This window comes from Epinephelus fuscoguttatus, linkage group LG11 (genome assembly GCF_011397635.1).
Source record: "Epinephelus fuscoguttatus linkage group LG11, E.fuscoguttatus.final_Chr_v1".
NCBI classification, from domain to species: domain Eukaryota; kingdom Metazoa; phylum Chordata; class Actinopteri; order Perciformes; family Serranidae; genus Epinephelus; species Epinephelus fuscoguttatus.
In genome coordinates, this window is record NC_064762.1 from 36,059,169 (window position 1) to 36,073,878 (window position 14,710).

The window sequence follows — 14,710 nt, forward strand, 5'->3', positions numbered from 1 at the left end:
AGCGTCCCATTCAGATGTGCTAGATCTTGCCTTTACAACAAGTGTCATATGGTCCTCCAGCAACAAGGGTGCTTATTTCCTATTTGTTAATTATCATATGGGCCATAAGTACTGAAGCCCAGCAAGACTTGTCTCAGTAGCATGTTAGCATTGTGCTTTTTTTTTCTTTTTACACAAATGCCATCCTATACCATATACCCTGGTGAAACATCAGGAAGGTATAAAGGTATGAAAAAGTTGATACAGCCCAAGGCTAGCAGACAGCACTCTTAAATATAGGCAGGGTAATTTCCAAATGATAAGAGCCGCATCACTGCTACATCCAGTTCTCACTATATTTCCTCCACACAGGCGATGGAGAGGAACATCTGCACCTCGATGATCGTCCCCGGAACAGGTTGCTAGCAGAGATTTCAAAACAAAAAAGAACAGGCTGAAGTGTTAAGAGTCTCTGTTGCAATAGATGGGATATTTTAAAGAAAGCTGGTGTGTGCATTGACTCCTTGCTGAGCAAGAGTGACGGTTCTCTCTTGAGAGTTTCTAGCTCCACCTTTTAGTTTCAGGACAATGTGCTTGGTAACCTCAACAGAGAGGTAACAAGAAAATGGGGTGGAATGGAAGGGTTCTGTCGATACCATCCACAACCTTTGACAATGTGTAATGAACTGAACTGAACTGAACCAGACTGTATGGTAGAAGAGAGGCTTTAGTGGTGCACGCAGGAAATCTGGAGCTTTCTGGGCCCCCTGGAGTTCTGACGGCTCAGGACTATTGCCTGCTCTGCATGGTTGGTAATTTAGCCTTGCATGTTGGAAGTCTGATTTCTTATGTTAAATGTAAATATATATATATATAGAGAGAGAGAGAGAGAGAGAGAGAGAAATAAAATATTCTAAAGTAAAGGCTCACCAACCAGCTTTTTGCCCACATCTCATGGCCCAAGCAAGGTATTGGTAAAATGTACCATTTTGGTATGAAAATTCTCTGTGATCAACACCAGAATATAGAAAAAAATATGGCTATAGGAACATTTCCAATGTTACACTGTCCTGTTTAGATGTATGCAGTGAGGCCAGCTCAGCAGTGGATGTCAGAATCATTCAGACAAAGTAAAAGACACTGGAAGGAAACATACTCATATAAACCACAGGCGACAGGCTTCCCATCGTACCAGGCCTGTGTTTAGAGTTGATATTTATAAAGACATTTCCCTATCGGACCGGCGGCGGCGGCCGTGGCAAGCGTTTTACGGAAAGCAATGGTGTTTTTTTCAAATAAGAAAATAAACTGTTTCCTTTATCACGCTTGACCCGCTCCACCTGGCATTCATCAGCGACGAGGCCTGCATGTTGGTCCTGTCGGCTGCTCTCCTCCCTCTGCCTCTTTTATCACTCTAATGGGGTGCTATCTCCAGGCTGCTCTCTCCGGGTCTCTACAGCCCAGCTCGGCTCCCCATCCGCGCGCATTCTTTCCACATCCATCCCGACACACGGGTGGATTTAACACATAATCAGGCCGGACGGGAGGGCAGCTGGAGAAAGGGGGAGGCCCGGCCCTGACAGGACTCATCATGCTAGGACTGTGGAGACAGAAAGGCCCACACTAGTCATTCTCACTCTGGCTCTGGTAGTCTGCAAAAAAAAAGAGGGAATCTCCCACATTCCCACACTGCAGCTCACTTTGAGCGATGTCCGCAGTAATATTGAGACAGATGGGGAGAAACTCAATATCCCAGCTGCCCTGTTTGGACCAGCTAGAGTTCTTCGTGCTCAGTAGTAATAAGGGTTGTAACCTTGATTGGATTTGTGGGTTGTAAGCAAGCAAGGAAGCTCAGTTTCCAGTTTCTCCAAGACAGGATATCCTCAAAAGTTTTTCAATGCCAGCACCTATACAATATTTATTTTCCACATCCACATAGCCACAAGGTTCTGAAAGTGGAAATTTGTCATCTGGCCATGTCAACAAGTGTCTGCTTCAATGTCTTTTCAAACATCAGCCCAAAATAGATGACCCATAGATTGTATAAAATAATGGATATAGCCATCTTAACATCACCCATTGGTTGTGCCTCAGGTTTGACATTTTGGCTGTCGCTTTGTTGGGTTTTTGGAGCCAGAAGTGACCATATTTGGACAAGAGGGTAGAGGTAACCCTAACACTAGCTGCTAGCTTGGTTAGCACAGTATATGCCTATTTACAGCAATGGTTAGCTGTGACAATGCTAATGCTATTTTCTTCTTGCTAAAAACAGGCTTAAAACAAATTTTTTGTTTTCTTACCAGAAAAACTGAATATCCAAATCCTAGAGGGTCTTTCAGTACAACTATATGCTGAACAAGACTTTTTAAAGAGACCAATATGTTACAGTTAGCTTTCATGACCAAGATTGCTTGGTCAGAATCTGACAAAATATCTGAAGCAGTATTCTGGTTTGATTCAGTTGGATTCAGTACTTTGCAGGTTTTGGTTCTTGATGCCATAAATATATTTTGGTTGGTATTTTATTTTACTAACCAACCCCAGCAAATGCATAGAAAGCTAGAGAACTACACAGAAAATGAAAAGGGCAAATTTGGAATCCGATATGTCAGCAAGGGCAGAAGATTAACTGAGAAGAAAAAAACACTAAGTGCCATGGCGTCACCCCCAGGACAAGGGAAATAATTATTTTCTATTTTGGCCAGGAAGGGATATGTCAAGCTGTCGCATAAGGAGTCATTGCCTCTCTCCCCCCCTTTCCCTCTCTGTCCCTCACCCATAGTGTCATGACACTGCCAAAGCGTGCGAAAAATTGGATGTAATTCAAGAATGTTAAGAAGCTCAGCTCGGAGGAAAAAGAAATAAACCAAGATCTTAGAAAAATACAGAAATCCGTTTTCCCCCTTTTTTGTGTATGTGTGTCTGCATAAGATAAGGAGACTTTGTTTTATTCTCTGGGCCAGTTTTTGCTGTGATTGAGACACTATAGTCACAGGAGCGTTTGATTATCTCTATCCCACTACTCCGAGGACCTCTCCTTTCTCCGGCTCCTCTTCCTCTCTCTGTATAAAATTGCTGACTGCAGCTTGTCCCCCCACACATCACTGAATGAAAGTGCTTGACCACTGGATGGGAAATTACAGATGCTGGCTCTGTTGCCTGCAGAGGAGCTGGCTGGAATGTAAGACTTGTTTTTTTTTTTTCCCTTTCTCTCTCTGCTTAACCTCAACCCGCTCCTCTAAGGACTGACTAATTTCTCGTAAATAAGTCGACTGTTGTGTCTGCCGCTGAGCTTTTTTAACGGGCCCGTGTCAACAAGCACAAACCATTAGTCTGCCTTTATCTGTGCCAGAAGAGGACCAGACTTACATAAATGGGGCCCTTTTTCAAGGAGTCACTCTTATACACTTCATCCTTACAAATGTAATTACATGTTCGACTGTAAGTCCTCTCATCACATCACGGGAAGCCGTAAAGTGTCTAGTGTTTCGTACAATGTTTTAACATGTTTATGCGTCAGTGTTTGCCCGTAAGGTGTCAGTCATGTTGTCATTTGAGAAGGCTACTGGAAGAACAAACTTGATGTAATTGCTTTGTAGATATTTCCACTCCGAAGTGAAGTGTTGCTGCGGGGAGAGCCGATGAGGAACCTCTCACTCACTATCATCCCATCTTAGTGTCTCAGACTGAGGGTGTCTCTTCAGCATCTGGTGCCAGGAACGGAAAGTCGCCAGCAGCGAGTCAGTGTGCGCTGCGCTGCTGGGACAGGAATGCTGGGCCGGGACGGCTGTGTTTGTACTTGTCACTCAATGCACTGCCAGTGGTGGGGAGAGCTGCAGAAGCACTTAGTTGCCTGTGTCATACAGGCATTCGATTTTTGAGGCCTCATTTGCCGCCTTGTTGCTTCTGTAAACATTTCCGGGTGCCAAACGCAGTCGGACGCACTGATAAACACATGGGCTTTTGTTGAAAAAAAAAAGAAAGCATGGAAAATGAACTGTGTTTTCCTCGTGAGGATGAGTTAAAGGGCAAGTCCAGTTTATTAAAACAGAGCTCTTATTTTTTTAGTTTTGGGCCATTATTTCTATCAGTTATGATAACACTGAACTCACCAAGGTCATCTTTTAAATTGGAGAATATTGGCAACAGTGAAGTCAGATGAAAGCAGGCTGACAGTTTCATTAGCATGGCTGCCGATACTGACCATTTTAAGCAGATTAGGTAATGGCCACATCAAACAGTGTTCTCTTCTTTGCTGCCATCAGCTTACACTGATGTAGCCTATAAAGCTTCTGCTCCTTCTGCATGTCCATAACATTTTTCCTTTTTTTGTCTGCTTTGGCTACAAGATGAGGTTAGCTCAACTCAGAGTTGAAGCTACATGCTAACGTCAGGGTAATCTTGGTTGCCGATGTTGTTAATTTATCCCCAATTTTGGAATATATATGCTTGCTGGAACATATCCAGTTGTGTTTAGAAGCTTTTATTGGGGATTTTTAACAGGAGATAGTCCCACTATAGCTACACAGTAATTCCCCAAGTACACTGCTACATGTAGCTACATGCTAACATCAGGGAAACATGTAATCCTGTTCGTAAATGTTGCTAATTTCTCCCCGATTTGGATCATACTCCTGCTGGACTTTTTGTGGTTGTGTTTAGAAGCTTTGGTGATTTTTAATAGAAGAAAGTGACACTTAATGCAGTCATTTCTCTGGCTGCAAGGACACTGCTACATGTAGCCACATGCTAACTTCAGGGAAACATGTAATCCTGGTTGCTGATGGTAATTTCTCCCTTATTTCTGATCATATTTCAGCTAAGACAGATAGAAATGATTTTGCTTTAGAAGCTTTTATTGGTGATTTTTCAGAGTAGAAGGTGTTGCTGTTCACCATTACAGTCAACCCTGCAGCTGCAATGACAGTGAGCTGAAATGTGAAGGATGTGGAAACGCTGATCGATCCGAGCCGACTGGGCTGTTTTTTAGGAGGGGGGCTTAAAGAAACAGGTGCTAAAACAGAGTGTCTCAGACAGAGGGTGAATACAGGTTCCAGCACAGACAGTAAGAGGAACATCAAGTGCTTTTTGAACATTACAACATGTTAACATACTCTAGTAGAGTACCAAAATACAAGTATGAACCTGAAAATGAGCACATTAGGTCGCCTTTAAACTTTTAAATTTGGGGGCAAAGAGCACTGGTATTGGATCAGTACGCAGTCTTGTCAAAAGTAGGCTATTGATACTTCATACGTTTTTGATACAGTCTCTGCAGATCTACAGTCTGATTTTCAACCCAATGCCGCACAGATGAAACAGCAGGGAAGTAAATAAACTGGTCGCTTTTACAGCATTCTCTCCAGCAGTGTACCCACCATGTTACTGGATGCGGTTAGTGACTTTATCTGTATCAGCACTGTGTGCAGGTTGTTAGTAAAAGGAAAACAAAAACGTATTATGCGTGCCTAGGATCATTTTTTCTTATTTTCATGGAATTAAAAGAGGTATCAAGTATCCATTTTTTATTATAATTCTGGTATTGTGACAACCCTGGTATTGGCTGGTACCCTGACCTTGGGTATTGGAATTGGTATCACAGGAAAAAAAGCATAACCCCTAACCAACAGAAATACCATAAAAGCTAAATATGAAAATGAGAGATAAGTGGAGTCATCCAGAAAACTTGTGTTTACTTTCAAAAGCCCTCCCCTCCTTGTGCTCGTCTTAATCTGCTGTGGATGCTCTTGTCTGCTGGAGTGGTGGTCTCGGTGGGTGATAGCTTCGGTCCCTGCCGGGCTCTCCCCCTCAGCACACCGGCCACCCAGCAGATGAGCTCTCAGAAACCCAAAGGCAAACAGACACACTGGCTTATCAGAATGTTTAAACAGCTTGGCATGGTGGGAGAAAGCACGGTCTTAAACGGGATCTAGCCATTCTTTAACCTGCTGGAGAAAACCCTTCAGTGTCATTATCAACATCCACGGGGGAGTGTTTACACTGCACATCAGATACAGCAACTAGACATGGTTTGCGTTGCTGTTTGTCAAATGTTATCACTCATCAAAAGGGAACATACAGTAAGAAAGCAGCTAAATATGATGAGTAAGCGCTTGTAGGCTCTGTGTATATGTTTCGCCTGGTCAGCATTCAAGACCCACCGCTCGCAGACTCCTCATGGCTCTGTTTTCAATTACCGGCTCGGAAAGGTAAAGAAAGATTAGAGATAAAATCATGTCTTTTTTCCACTTGAAAAAAAAGGTCTTGTTTCACGAGGCTGTGGCAGTGCGATAAATGGAGAATGACAGGGCTTTCATGTAGCTGAAATGGAGATACCCCGAGCCCCGGCCTCCTCTTCATGCTGCTGGAGAAGTGGTAAAACAAAAAAAAAAAAGTCAGATTTCTTTTTCCTTATTCCGGACCTGTCACAGGAGGTGGTGGCCAATATATTTCACTGGAAAAAAAGGAAATAAAGAAATAGATCTGTAATGGGGGAGACCCAGTATGACAATCATTGCTCATTTCCCCCAGTGGCTCATGAAAAATGCATTTTTAGTATAATTTGATAGTTTGTATGCAGAGCTATTCACAGAAGTATAGGTTTCTTGCAGATTGTTTAAGAAATCATGTGGCCTGGATTGCTTTTCACCAGGCTTAGCTCCGTTTTGCACACACAGCCGGTCACTGTGGATTAGTCAACGCGCCGGCTAAAATAGCCAGACCCAGAATAGACATTTTATTCTTACTGGTATTTAAATATTAATTCGACAAATGCATCTGATTCACAGTGAGCCTGCTGTGAATCAGTATTTTGTTTGCCGTTTACTTGCTGTCATGGGAATCATTTGTAACTTCAGAGAAATGATGTGTGGGTGAGTAATTTGGGTGTAATTGTTAAATGACAATCTCAACACGCAGGCGGCGATGAGTCCTCCTTGATTCGTGATATCAGTCTTTGTTTGTTTACCGACTTGGTCAAAGGTAAAATGTTGAAATGATCCATGTGCTCCTGTTCGATATTTATCTCTCTGCTCGACTGAAAAATGTTTCCTCTCAGAGATAGGGCTTGTTATAAACAAGGCAGACCTCTTTACTGACCTGAGGATTCATCAGAATAAAAATAGCCTTGTTATGTACCTCTTGAAGTGAGAGGTTGTAGTTTATCCCAGGCAAATGCCTCAACTTGAGTTTTACAGTGCTTTTTCGTGGCTCAGTCTGCTTGATGAAGCCCGAGGGGGGCGGGTCCTGTCAAATACAGGCTGCGCCAAGATGTCAACACAATGGTTTGTTCTGTCATGCCCTCGTCATGATGGGAATACAGGTGTGAATGAGGACTCTTTCAGACTGTTTGCACAAGACTAATATCACCTGGAGACATTCAGTGATTTATAATGACTGATGAGATCATCAGTGAATGTAATGCTGTGTGAACCTGGCTTATGACTGGGGTTTACTTAAAAAAAAAACTGTGAGAATTCCAGGTATCTGCTGAGTTTTTTTTGCTGAGAACAGCATAATCCTACTAACCCTTTACTTACTGCTCAGTACATATCTTGACCACAATTCTTTGATCACCAAATTTAAGGGATCTTTATCAGAAACTTTAAAGTGCTTATGTTAAAAATAATGTTGGCAGGTTTGTTATTTTCAGATTTTTTGAACTTTAAAGGGACAGTTCACCCCAATATTAAAAACACATTTTTTTCTGTCATCTATTATCTAGATTGTTTTGGTGTGAGTTGCAGAGTGTTGGAGATATCAGCCATAGAGATGTCTGCCTTCTCTCCAATATATTAGAACTAGATGGCACTCAGCTTGTGGTGCTCAAAGTGCCAAAAGTCAACAGCAATGTCCAGAAGTCATGACATGGTTACTTAAGATAATCCACAGACCTTGTTGTGAGCAGTTTCATGTGGGAACTGTTTTCTTTCTATCAACTACACCTGCTAACTGTATCACCAGTGCAGAACGAAGTGTGCATCTACTGCTAACTCAACTAGAACCACTGAGCTAGCCGAGTAGAACACCACTAATGTTGACATTTGACACTGTCACCAGCAAAAGCCTCTCGTTATATTATTTCCATGATTGTTAAGTCTATACAATGTTGAAAGGAGTTGTGAAAATAGACTACCTATTATTATTTTCCAAGAACCCAAAGTGACGTTTTGCTTCTTTTGTCCAATTAACATTCCAAAACCCAAAGACTCATTATTTACTGTCGTACATGACAAAGAAAATCATCAGCTCTTCACAATGAAGAAGCTGGAACTAACAAATGTTCAACACTTTGTTTGAAAATAATCACAATAGTTGGCTATTAATTTTCTTTTGATCAACTAATCAAGTAATTGACTAATTATTGCAGCTCTAGTTGGGTGTAATTCGGTAGAATGAAAGTAGTTCCTACAGGAAACTGCTCACAACAAGGTTTGTGTATTATCTTGAGTAACCAGGTGAGGATGTAAACACTTAAGGCATCCTCCTTGGCTGAGCTGTAAGGTTAGCTTGCTCAGCTGTGTTAGGTGAGCTAGCAGTAGATGCACACTTCCTTCTGCGTAGTGATACAGTTTGTGGTTTTAGTTCAGCAGAAAGAAAATAGTTCCTACACAAAACTGCTTACAACAAGGTCTGTGGATTATCTAAAGTAACCAGGTCATGATTGCTGTTGGGTTCTCCAAATGTATTTTGTTGGCGCTTTGAGCACCACAAGCTGAGTGCCATCTAGTTCCATTATATTGGAGAGAAGGCAGACAACTGTGTGGCTGATATCTCCAACACTTGGAAACTCACACCGCAGAATCTAGACTGCTAAATATTATTATGGGTAAGAGGAAAAATACATTTTTGATCTTGGGGTGAACTGTCCCTTTAAAATATGGATGTTGGCCTCATTTTAAAAATCTTTACTTTGTGTATAAATGTACACTTTATGCTATCCTCGTCACCAGAGGAGGAAGTTTTATGTGAACCGTGCTGAACATTTCCCTCTGGGGTCACAAGACAAATCTTAGGGGTTGAAAGATGACTAAAAAAACAAAGTTCTGTTACACAAATAAGTTTTTTCTCTAGACTTTGCTTGTTTTAGATTAAAAGTTGTAGGCTATAATTTTACCTCTACGTAACTTGAATCAGTTTGAGAAGTTTTGAAAGGAAAATCACCCTTCAGGGGAAATGTTCACAACTCATACACGTATGAACTCTCTGACAAGCAGACACTGCATTATTTCAAGGGGTTTCAAAACATTGAAAGGTTGAAACACTGCTCTATTCACTCATCGTTTTTCTTAAACTGAATATGAGAGATTTAATTTTGAGCACTCCACTCCACCTGTTTTTCATTTTAGCAAATTTGATTATGCTGAAATTTGGGGGTAACTGATAAATTACACAAGATCCTCACATAACGCTGTCTGTGCAAATGCTTTATAACTTTGTTTTTTTGCCTTTGTCCTCCTCTCCTTGCCTTGGCCTCATTCTTTTTATTTTTTTCCCTTCTACAGCGTGCGGTCGTGGTTTCTACAAGTCTTCCTCCCAGGACCTTCAGTGCTCTCGCTGTCCGGCACACAGCTTCAACGACCGCGAGGGCTCCTGGCGCTGCGACTGCGAGGACGGCTACTACCGAGCCATCTCTGACCCTCCATCTGTGGCCTGCACGAGTAAGTCTGCCATGCCGTTGCTAGGTAAACACGGCGCAGATCACTTGATGGGATCTGAATTTAAACAGCCACACATGCGAAAGGGGGGAGAAAAACACACTCCAGAGCCCACGGCAGACCTGTTCAGCCAGTCTGCAGTGGTCTCATGAAAGCCCCAGATGTGTTCCATAGCAGTTCCTCTGCTTTTCCCAGTGTGTCATTATAATTATGTTTGCAGGCTTGCATGTCTGTTTTCTGTCTTAGCTGGTTGCTAATGATGAGAGGAGCAATTTGCCATTTCCCGTCTGAAAGATTGCAATTACAGTCAGCGGCGGCGGCAGCCCAGGCAGCACCCTGCGTCTTCATTTGTCCTGGCCAGTGTAACAGTTATGTGACAGCCATTGATGGCTTATTTACACAGGCCGGGGGGATTCAGTCTGAAGGGTGGGGCTGATTTGCTCCAAATCCATTCTCAAACAAGTTTATTTCAAGGTGCTGCTGGATGTTTTTTTTCCCTCCGTTGCCTTCAGCTACTGTGCACGGGGAGTGTCGCACCCTTGCTTTATCTCTGGAGGTAAACAGCACCCCGAAACATAATCTCTGCACCTTATCTGTGTGCCTTCATTCTACTGATAATGTATCACAAGACTCCTGGATAGGCCCACAGGTTTCTGGCTGCTGAATACACACACTCGTCATTCTTTTTTGGACATATCTATGAGGAAGGAGCGTGGATATGTTATTTTGTGCCATTTCCTTACAATTAAAAACAACCAAAACAGATATGCAGGAAAATCAGCATGCCTGCTTCACATCCTGTGCCATGACGCTTTTTCCCTGAACACCTAAAGTAGGCCAAGTCAGAATCTCTAATGTATGTGTGTGTGACGGAGAGACTACCGGTGAGATATTATGCAAACAGAAGAATGTTACAAGCGCTGCATTGGCTTGTCTATGCATTAAATCGCAGAATCAAAGAAAGGATTATGCGGATTGGAGTTTGGATTTAACGTTGTAAATATCATATAAAAAATGATTCTTCTGTCATTTATAGGCGTCTGTAAAGCAGCTCATTGTGCAACGTCTCCGTCTCCGCCTGCCCCCACACCTTTTTGTGTTTATTTCAACACATTGTCAGTGTGCAGGTGTGTTTATGCTACCAGGAGTTTGGTCTTCAGTTATGAATTATTTGGCACCAGCTTCGGGTTTGCACCTTCTCTTAGATCCTTTAATTCCACTGGTGAGTTAAAATAATGTTTCTGCTGGCTGTAGGTTTATTACATAAGTGAAAATATATTATCCGGGAAAACACACTTTAATTAAAACAGTGGGTAAGATAGAGGTTTGCAAGAAAAAAAAAGATCATAACTTGGATAAGAAAGTTTTTCCTCTCTCATTGTTAATGAGCTATGATTTCCCACAAGCATTATCCATTATTAAAATATCAGCCATCTATTTTGCATTTTAGCTGGCTGGCTTTCCACTCCATGCTTAAACAATTTGGAAGAATTGCGCTTAGTATTTAGGTCTGTCCTCAGTGCATGAGGTAGTGGACTGTCCACAGAGTCAGCCATTTCCTTTTTTGCCTTTAGCTACAGTTGGATGGATTTACACTCTCCAGAGAAGTTCCATCACATACTATATACTTAATCATGTCTTGAGCATACAGAGTGCCCACTCTGGAAAACACATATTCTTTAAATGCTGGTATTCAGACAAAAATCACGTTAGTAATGTTCACACATGACTGTACCACAAAACAATTTATGACGGAAATGAAGGAGCTGCACAGTGCTTGAAATCATAGTGACAAAACAGTAGACTGTGGTGTGACAGCTGTGGCTACAGCACCAACAACAAATAAATGAAGTCATAAATCCTTAAGAATAAAATTGACTCACTGCTGGTGCTGGTTGGGGGCATAGACTGTATAAAAGAAGCGGAAGAAAAGAAGTGGAAGTGACTTAAAACTGCATTCTTTCTAATGGCCAGCAGGGGGCGACTCCACTGGTTGCAAAAAGAAGTCTTGGATTTATTACCCCAGTAAACATTTTCCTAATGAGTTTATGGCCTAGTTTCAAGTCTTCGTCAACACAGCATGTTCATTTTGTAAATTATGGTCCAGTTTAGAGTAAAACAGATGATAAAGCAGGGTGTACTTTAGGACGTGGCTACCTTGTGATTGACAAGTTCCTACCAAGGTGACCTGTCAGTCAGGAAAGAGGCGGATTAATCCTCCCGAGCTCCACCCTCTTGTCCAAATATGGTCACTTCTGGCTCCCCCACCAAAAAACAACAACAAAATGCCAGACTCGAGGCTTCATAACCAATGGGTGTTGTCACAGTGGCTATGTCCACTTTTTTTATACAGTCCATGGTTTAGAGACAATAGAGGCAATATTTTATCCTGGGCCCCCCAGATCTGTTTATCTGGCCATGTTTGCACAAAACAGCTTAACTGGGAAGAAATGTTGCTAATATGACACTACTATTAAGTGCTGCCTCGGATTCCCACCACATGTGATTAACTCATCAGTGCTTCAATAGTCTTTGAACAGTGACTAATAATCTTCACTGTGAACTGATTCACTACATGCAAAAACACATCAGCTCATTAGAGACACACTTTCCCTCTGGTTTCCTTGTTACAGGCTTGTGGGTATCATTATCACTTGTCATATAAAGTTTTTTTGTTAAAAGGAATTGAACATTCATCCAAAGAAGTTCAGTTTTTAAGCAATTAAACTCATCCTTGATCCTTTTGATACACTTAGGGGTTTTCCTGCTTCGGCCTTAGTTGGTGTGGTATGACCAAGCCCCCAGGAACATTGCCAGGCTTTGAAGCCAATTTGACATAGTGGCCAAACCATGGAATTACAATTTCCAGGTCTGTTATGTGATGCTCTGGAGCTGAAAAAGACCTTTCGTCATAGGCTTACATTGTGAAAAGGACTACCTTAAAGTTCTAAAACTCATTAGCAGCTGAATTGAGTGTTATAATGAACTGTCATTTATGTGACTGAGCCCGAGATTGAGTGATTGGGAGGTGGGGTTAAAGGAAAAGCCAGTGTGCTTACTCTGAAGGCCACAATGCGGAAGATGCAGATAAATGTATACCTGAAAGTTGGGGTGGGCAATATGGCCAAAAATCTTTAATTACGGTTTATGTAAATTTATATAACAGTAATACAGTGATTGTTCTGTAAATTCAGTTAAATAATGTTATATAATAACCACGCTGTAATTCATTATATTTGATTTTTTCTTCTTTTATTGGGAATTTTTGCTTACATGAGACAACACTTGAGTTAAAAACAAAGGACTCAAAACAATACACCTACAGTTCTTTCAAAATGGAAGATTAAAGGTTCCTGAAAACAGTAATTTCAAGTGTTATGCCAAAAATACACCAAGCAGTGGTGAAGAATCTCCAAAACTCTATCTGAAGTCAGCTTTTATTGCTTCATGTGCCACTGAGCAACTTTCATAGGAAAGAACGGGGGCCCCTGAATCCAGGGTATGTCCAGCAGCTTAGGGTGGCTATTGTTAGTTTAGCAAACTTGACACAGATTCTACATTTAGCATTTAGCCAGAGATTTACGTTGCAGTGGTTTTACATCAAATGTAAAAGAAGTAAACGCATTTATCTCAGCGGGAGACATGCTTGTTTACTGCTTGTGGTGAGATTCCTTTTGCGCTGAGTCAGGCCTCCTAATGATGGTGCCTTGGAAAATGAAGTGGCATTATCCCTTAACTGTCACTTGCGGCTGCTGTTGAGAAAAAAGGCAGCATAGTCTTGCTTTAGATGAGGAGGAAATGTAGCTAGTTTTGTCCTATAGTTTCATACAGGTAAGAATGCCTGATGGCAGAATTTGTAGAACTTACAAATGACTAGTATCTGCTGAATGAAGTCAGTGAGCTCAATTTGAACATATTGAAGTGCTTTACAGGGCTCAGCTTTGTCTGTTTAACTCTGTTCCCATCACCGTGTGACACAAACAAGGACATAACTCACGCTAAGCTAATTTGAGGCCGGCCAGTGACCACAAACCACCAATCTCTCTGTGTAGCACAGAGGCAACCATACAGATCCTGTTCTTGACGACAGGTCCATTACTCACTTCTCCAACCATCCTAATCGGATGTTAACGCTTCACTCCAACATCTCCTGCTGATCAAGGGCAGGGCTCGCATGCAGCGAGAAGAACAGGAGAAAGTTCCCACTTCTTTGCAGTGTCCTCTGGCTGTTCCCCTCCGGGTAATCACCTTGGCCAAGTAGCGTAGTAATTACTGAAGTTGCCTAATGCACACTTTCCATTATTCATTTTCATTAACTTCGGGTCTACACTGATGACCCCATACCATTATATGTAAATATGTATTTTTAACTTGTATGAATAGCTTCGCCCTCCTCCTTATTCACCCAGCACAATTTTTGCACGGCCTTCTGTACGTGCATTTCCTCATTCATCGCTGGATTAAGTCGGTGTGACCAATAGTCACTGTGATTTCCTTTTTTTTTCTTACAAGCCTTATCCAGACCAGGAGTGAATAGTAATTGAAAATGAATTTGCACTGCCTGAACAAATAGCTTGATTGACAGATTTTTTTAAATAGGGGTTTGTAAAGCTACCATATCGTAGGCCTTAGCAAAACAGTGAGATGGATCTCTGGCACACAGAGATTAAGAATGTGTCTATGAGGATTTGAGAGGAAATGAGATGAAGATGTAATGTGGGGACATGAAAAGCCAAATCCACGCTGAATAAAGATGAAGGAAGAAGTTCCGAAAACATAGCTCCATACAGATACATTGTGTTCCCGTAAGGTATGTGTTGAGAGGGGGCGGACGGAAGAACTGCTTTTGTTTTTTTTTTTTTTAATGTTTGTCCACGCCATTTGTATGCAAAGTTGTGAGAAAAATGAGATATATGGACAGTCGTAGGAGAGGCTTTTTCTCCACAGGCATGATATAGACAGGAGTTGTTGACAGGTTGGGGAGTGGGCATCAATCATGCAACAGCTGTGAGCAGTGCTAGTGCAAGCTGAGGGCTGAAAAGGGCAGTTGTGAGCAGGCGTCTGCTTCTCCCAGC

At 41.8% G+C, this 14,710-nt stretch overlaps 1 protein-coding gene across 7 annotated transcripts in view; it reads left to right on the forward strand.

Moving 5' to 3' along the window:
• Positions 1-14,710, forward strand: part of epha7 (eph receptor A7) — a 123,454-nt gene that overhangs the window by 19,389 nt on the left and 89,355 nt on the right. For all 7 annotated transcript variants that reach the window (XM_049590913.1, XM_049590917.1, XM_049590914.1 and 4 more), the window contains exon 4: positions 9,483-9,638. In XM_049590913.1, the coding sequence (XP_049446870.1) occupies positions 9,483-9,638 (156 nt within the window). The remainder of the gene's footprint in view (positions 1-9,482; positions 9,639-14,710) is intronic.